The sequence below is a fragment of the Sorghum bicolor genome, chromosome 4 (genome assembly GCF_000003195.3).
Source record: "Sorghum bicolor cultivar BTx623 chromosome 4, Sorghum_bicolor_NCBIv3, whole genome shotgun sequence".
Lineage (NCBI taxonomy): Eukaryota > Viridiplantae > Streptophyta > Magnoliopsida > Poales > Poaceae > Sorghum > Sorghum bicolor.
In genome coordinates, this window is record NC_012873.2 from 46,457,280 (window position 1) to 46,464,123 (window position 6,844).

At 41.1% G+C, this 6,844-nt stretch overlaps 1 protein-coding gene and 1 long non-coding RNA gene across 3 annotated transcripts; one reads left to right on the top strand and one right to left on the bottom strand.

Moving 5' to 3' along the window:
* On the bottom strand, positions 2,231 to 4,638 carry LOC110434446. 2 transcript variants are annotated; one of them, XR_002451943.1, is made up of 2 exons: positions 4,024 to 4,638; positions 2,231 to 2,767 (listed from the first exon to the last, which is right to left on the bottom strand). It is a non-coding gene; the product is annotated as an uncharacterized LOC110434446 (long non-coding RNA). The 2 variants fall into 2 exon arrangements; XR_002451944.1 differs by having other exon boundaries at positions 2,231 to 2,462; positions 4,024 to 4,637.
* On the top strand, positions 5,544 to 6,631 carry LOC8056700 (putative germin-like protein 2-2). The gene is made up of 2 exons (XM_002452051.2): positions 5,544 to 5,764; positions 5,893 to 6,631. Exons 1-2 carry the CDS (start codon positions 5,647 to 5,649, stop codon positions 6,426 to 6,428), a joined length of 654 nt encoding a protein of 217 aa, XP_002452096.1. The 5' UTR covers positions 5,544 to 5,646; the 3' UTR covers positions 6,429 to 6,631.

A 6,844-nucleotide genomic window follows, 5' to 3' on the forward strand; every position in this document is an offset into this window, starting at 1 on the left:
GACGAATTCAAGCTTTGGACGAGCTTCACGAAGTTCCCGCGAGGCTGACGAACCCTTATCCTTGCGCTACACTGGCCTATACGGAGCTCTACTCGCCGTCGGAGTAAAAAAAGAACCGCCACCCGCCTCCTCGTGTCGAACCCCTTCACCGAGCCTTCCCCGACCCTGTTTGTGACCCTAGGTGAGCTCGCTGCAAGCTCCTATAACTCCTCGTGCCATCGGATTCTAGTTTGGTGCTCTATAGCGCGTTTTTCCATGAACACCGGGGAGCTTTAGGCGTCGGCACTGGAGACTGCCGCCCGGAGTGGCTGTTCCGGTGGCCAGCCTCCCTCTCGCTCTCTCTCCCTCTCCCTTGAGCGATTTTCAACCATCGGTTTGAGATCCAACGAACGAAAATAGAACATACCCCTTCGATGCCAGTTTTTCTAAAGAGCCCCTGGACGTTTTAAATATCAACCCGCGGTCCTAAAGCGTTCTCCCAGAATACGTTTTTTATATTTGAAAACGCAAACAGATTGGCTTGAGTTCAAAATACGTCATCTGGTATTTACAAAACTGCCATTGAATTTGTTTTAATCATAAAGTACCATTTTAAATCCGTTTTTGTCCATTCAAATTGCGTTAGATTCATTTTAAAGAGCTCTACATGTTAGTAAACTTAATTAACCAGTTTGAAACTTTATAATTTCATGACCTTATTTAATTAATTATTTATCTATAGAAAATCCCGGAAAATTCATATTACCTTCGTTTTAAATCCGATTTTCGTGATCTTTACGTCTATGAAATCGTAGCGATGCGTAGAATCATTTTATAAACTTTTCATACTGTTTTTATATGACTGGTGTACTGTTCTAATTGTAGCCTTGTTTGCTTCGTGTATGTTTCTCCGATTGTTTGTGTGATCGATGATCGAGTTTAGTCGGAAAGCAGTTTTTGGTGATCAAGATCAGAGCCTTGGACAAGTGAGACCAGCAGAACCAAAAAGATAAGCAAGAGCATCTGGATTAAGGCAAGTATAGCATTTAGATTTTATTTCTGTGACCATGATCCTGTGGCTAGATTAATGTTAAGTAATAAATAATAAAAGTGACTTTTAGCAACTTGATGATTTGTCTGTACGTGATCACCCGGGACAACAGTGCAACCATGAGGGCTATAATGGCTCTGGCTTTAGTTAAGTATGAGTAACTTTTCTAGCTCGTTAGCGGTTACCCGTTGTGGCGCAGTTGGGGAATAGCAGACCGTGGATTCCTGCGGGTGAATCACACGGACTGACTAATGAAACCAAGCGGCCCTAACTTGTTAGACAAACCTTTGAAAGACTTCATAGTGATACCTGCCGACCTCCTTAGGAAGGGGGTTAAAAGATTAGCTACCTCGGGCGAAAGGGTAAATCATGACTCATGGGTAAAGATGTACAACCTCTGCAGAGGGTTAAAAACTACTATACTAGCCGAGCTCACGGTCAGGAGCGGCCTTGGGGACATCTACATTAAGGGTGATGATTCCTGTGTGTTAAATATGCTCATTATTATTGTTTAATGCTTTACATAATTTATGTCACATTGATCATGAGATTGTGGGAGCTATACAATCTAGTTGCTATACTTGTGGAGTTCGACATGGACTCACTCTTGCTATTTCCCCCACACCTCAGGAGGAGTTTAGGCTTGTGATCAACCAGTCAGTTGGATCCTGTAGAGAGAAGTTAATACCCGAAGTTTGGAGTTGTCTATCCGCTGTTTGTTATCAAAGGTTATATCTTTTATACTAAGTACGTTATATATTTATGCATTGTCTTTTGATATTACCTCTTATTTGTAGCTATATGTGAGATTTGTCTTCTAAAACTCATATATAGTGTATATCTGGTTTTGTCCTTAAAATCGGGTATTACAGTAAGTAAGGCTTACCTAATAGTGTTGTTCATGGATATACCTTTAAATTAGGGAATGACTTTTTTTATCTAGATTCAACGTTTGTTTTCATCAGTGGTTGTGCAGATGTGGTTTAGTGGGCACTCAAAAAAGGCCACCGATAGGGGTAATGCATTTTGCCTGATGCCTGAGCCATCGGATTTGGACCTGTTTGTGGTATAAAAATAGTGTTTTACAGAAGTTACTAACACATGTTAACTCAATATATATGACAGGATCTGTTCCAAATATCAATTTCCAGTGCATGTAGTTTCAAGATGTTCATATGGGCATTAATTTGCAAGAGATAGTTGGGAACTCGGATCAGCCATGAATGCATAAATAATTGTTAGGGAAAGTACAAGGCACATGGGAAACTCACTGGGCATTTATGCTTCTTAGGTACAAACTATCACCAAATGAAGTGCTGCTGCACCTGACACCAAAAAGTAAATTACACTTCGACAAAATCGAAACATGTCATGGAACCATAGCCACAAAAATTTGGCAAGAATCTCCTTAGTTACCGCAAAACTTTGCCCCCTGCAAATAAATATGAACAAAAATAATGGTAGCAACCAGTAGATATTAAGGGGGCACAATGACTATAGGATTGAGTAGTACCCTGAGGAAAGTAGATTTCTAGTCATTCACTATAGCCACACCGGAAACTAATCAGTGTTAAGATGACGAAAATGAGAAGTCTTAAGAACCCAAATATGGAATAAACCATGCATGAACACAAAACTACAGTACATAGGAAAAAGAAATATAAAATCCTTCCCTCTCGCTCTTGCAAGCTCTAATTTGGAAGATGGTCAGTGCAATATCAGAAAGTACAATGGGATCTGCATATTTAGATCATAGCAGACAATCTGTGATTAACTCAGCTGCCTAACTGGCAATGAATAGCTTTTTTATTTCACTGGAGAAGAGAAATTGGAAGAAAAAAAGAACAATGGGTGCAAAGGCATCCCCAAATCAAGTGAGTTATACATGTGTAGGACTGCCACATGCTCAAATAAATGTGTGAACCATGACAGACATGACTATAAAATTGTCAAGTATTAGGATGGTAAAAAAACACCTAGGTAGCACGAAAGCAAGAGAATATGTAAGAAAACATAGAAATTTGATAGTTTTTTTTACAAGAGAAATTTGATAGTTGTAACATGCCAAGATAGAAGATAGAACATTGCATTTGCTAATCCTTTATCATGACTGTGAAGTGCCATCATTGAAAAGAGCAATAAATGGTATAAGAAATTGTGGATTGCTAAATATGCACAAAGGCCTAAATGGGCTGGTATAGGAAAAAAAATGGCGTCTTCATTCTTAAAGCATCAAAGTATCTTAACTCAGGCACCATATGTTGGCTAAATAAAATATCGTAGGACTAAATGGCCTATTGTAGGAACAAAGACGCTCAAACAAAACATATATTTTAAAATATTTTAATTCAGACCCTATATGTATAATCTATAACTTAAAATATGCACTGAGTACATGGCCTATGCAACAACTAAAAAGGCTAAAAAACATGAACACTTTGCGCGGTAGCTGTCCTTACATGTATGCCACTATTATAGTGGTGACCCTGCTTGGTCCTCATCCTTTCAATAAACCAGTCTTAGTTAGAGCAATAGGTGTGTGGCAGCAACAATAGCAGACGACGTACCTAGTAACACTTTTTTTTAACACATGTTTGAGGATTAGAGAGCAGCTGCTAGCGGCAAGTTCCATCATGTAATTTTGTATACATTTTATCTTTCTCTAATACATGCTTCAGCATGACCTTAAAAAAAAGAGCACCTGGTATGGTAGTCACCGTACCTTAAAAAGTGTACATGTTAGAGTCTGAAATTTATTCAGATTATAACAATATCATCATTTAAATATTTCAATCTCAGTTTCGTCTAACCATCTACAAAATCGGTAAATCCTTTGGTGTATATCCATCGTTTACACCATTTCAGTGTATATCCATTGTCATTAGACAATATCAGTAATCTAATATGAGAAAATTGCTCATAACACAAATACAACATTATTCTGTTAGTCAACCTCCTAGTAGGTATTGTTAGATTATTGCTTTGTGACTCACCAATATTATGCAGGAGCTCCTTGCCATGTTGAGCAAGCAGGGACAAAGAGGCAGAAGCCTCATGACCGCCGATACCTGAAATCGCAGAAGCGAAACATGGCACAAATAACAGCAACAACACAACAAGCACGCATCAAAGGAAGGCATCAAACATGGGGTTCGTAGAGGAACCCTAAGGAAGAAAAGGAAGGAAGCTGAAATCAACAGAAACCAAATCAGAAGAAGGCCGCATATAGATAGCTAGGGTTTCATAGAGGAGCGAAGCACATGTTTTCTGGTGGGAGGAGGTCTTGAGGAGCCCGTGCGGAGGATGGGGGAGAGGTAGGAGGGCCGCTGGATCCTACCCGTGCTGGAGCGCCGCCTGCAGGGGGGGCGCCCTCGCCTCGTGCCCGCCGGCGCACCATGATGGAAGGGGAGAGAGAGGGAGAGAGAGAGAGGAAGGGGCGGGAGAAACGGAGGTGAGAGCCAGGCGAGGAAGAGGACGAGGAGGAAGGCAGCCGCCACCGCCGCGCGCCGCCGAGGCCGGCGCCGTCGCCCCTGTCTGCATCGGGAGGAAGAGGGAGAGACAGAGAGAGGAGAGGGTGAGAAGAAGAATCTGAAGTGAGAAGTTGAAGCTGCTCTATATATCTGATTCTCTGGATTCTAACGAGAAGCGAGAGAAGCTGAGAAAAAGCTAGAGAAGATAACCAGAAGCAGTAGAAGCAGGTGCAGGCAAGAATCCGCTTCGAGCGATCTAAAACGTTGAACTGAAGATCGAACAGTCAGAATGATTTGGGGTGACGTGGCACCCGCTTCTCCCCTGGAAGCCGGCGGCTTATTTAGGGGAGAATAATCAAGAACCATTTTTTTTAAAAAAAGGGAATATATCAATATGTATCTTAGACTGTTTTTTAGAAAAAGAAATATATTAATATATATCTCAGTTTCTTCATCGACTATATAGTTGTTCTTTATTACACACCAAAACTCAAAGGTCTAAGAAAAATATCGACAATTTAACAATAGTACCACACGAACGCAATTACTGTTTTTTGGGCTATAATTAAAAGTTATGCGTACAGTGCCCTAACAGATTAGTACTAATTAGCTTTTTCTCCTACCCTCCGTGACACGAGAAACAAATTCTCAATACAAACAAAGTTTAATTTTATATTTCAATGGATACTGCATGCTTTGCAGTATTATATCACACATCGGCAGAACTACAAATATGTAACATTTTGATTTCATCAGTAAACCATCCGAGGAAAACTATTCAATCGACAAATGGCTTGTAGAAACACAAGGATTAAATAGTCAAACATACATAGCCGCCACAACATTCCTAAGCCATAGTTGACGCGTACAGCGACTTGTTCCGCCGGCACCTGCAACCAAAATGAAACACGGGATGACCCATTCTAGGAAGACTCTTTCTTGCCTAATCTCCCCTGGATGCAACACAGGTTCTCCGACCTTGCTATATCTCCCTATAAATACCACACAACCTCCCCTTACGCTTGTTATCACAAGCTAGCACCAAAGCTGCAATAATCCTTGGATACCTCATCAGCCAACACTACATACATCTCAGAGCCTCAAACCATTCGCTTTCATTCCTGTTAACAAGAGCACAACGCAGATATGGCGACTCATGCCTTCCTCCTAGCTGCAGCGCTCTTGTCTTTGTTATGCTTTCATGCCATTGCCTCTGATCCAAGCCTTCTCCAAGACTTTTGCGTTGTGGATAAGATGTCTACAGGTATGTACATATCTATAACAATTTTTACATTATTTACATAGGTCATCAGTTCTGTCTAGTTTGCTAATTATCATGTAGACCACCACACATATACATTTTTTTTTCTAGCTTCTTATTGTTGCATGCAGTGCGTGTGAATGGGTTCCCATGCAAGGACGCAAAGGATGTTGTTGCTGAAGATTTCTTCTTCCAGGGCCTTGACATGGCCGGCAACACAACCAACAAGCAAGGCTCCGCCGTGACACCGGTGAACGTGGCTCAGATTGCTGGGCTCAACACCTTGGGCATCTCTCTTGCCCGCATCGATTATGCACCCTTTGGTCTTAACCCTCCTCACACACATCCGAGGGGCACTGAGATATTGACCGTGCTCGATGGCTCCCTGTACGTCGGCTTTGTCACATCAAACCCGGACAACAAGCTGATAGCAAAGGTTTTGAACAAAGGGGATGTGTTCGTGTTCCCTGAGGGATTGATCCATTTCCAATTCAACTATGGAACAAAGAGTGCTGTTGCTCTTGCAGCATTGAGTAGCCAAAACCCTGGGGTGATCACTGTGGCCAACGCTGTATTTGGTTCGAAGCCATCCATCTCAGATGATGTCCTTGCCAAGGCTTTTCAAGTCGACAAGCAAACTATTGACCGCATCCAAGCTCAGTTCTAGAGAACATAGAAACATACATATCAGTTTGTTAATTATATATGTACGCATTTAGGATTCTTTGATTCTTTTGTTTCTTTAATTATATATGTATGCATTGCTTGAGCTGTCTTTGATTTCAGTTGTGTTCTATTCTTTAAAATATATGTCAGTTGGATACTTTGTACTTTCTTATGAAAAGCAATATCTTCCATATTTATTTCCTATGTGAAGAGCTAACCATGTTTGAGTACAGTCTCCTATATGAAGTATGTGTCACCTTCTACTAATAAATCTAATCCGGCCATTGGTTGCTCACCGCCCACCAAGCTTACCTTTGCGCACATGGAAGAAGATCACTCGAAGCACCTAATGCTTCCATTGTAATCCCTCGTAGCTAGAAATCTTGACTTGATAATTTCCTGCATTGATTATGTTAT

Excerpts from the sequence above, each read along its gene's own strand:
- LOC8056700 (XM_002452051.2), top strand. The coding sequence starts at position 5,647 with ATGGCGACTCATGCCTTCCTCCTAGCTGCAGCGCTCTTGTCTTTGTTA. Across the intron at positions 5,765-5,892 it reads TGTGGATAAGATGTCTACAG|TGCGTGTGAATGGGTTCCCA; the intron begins GTATGTACATAT and ends TGTTGCATGCAG.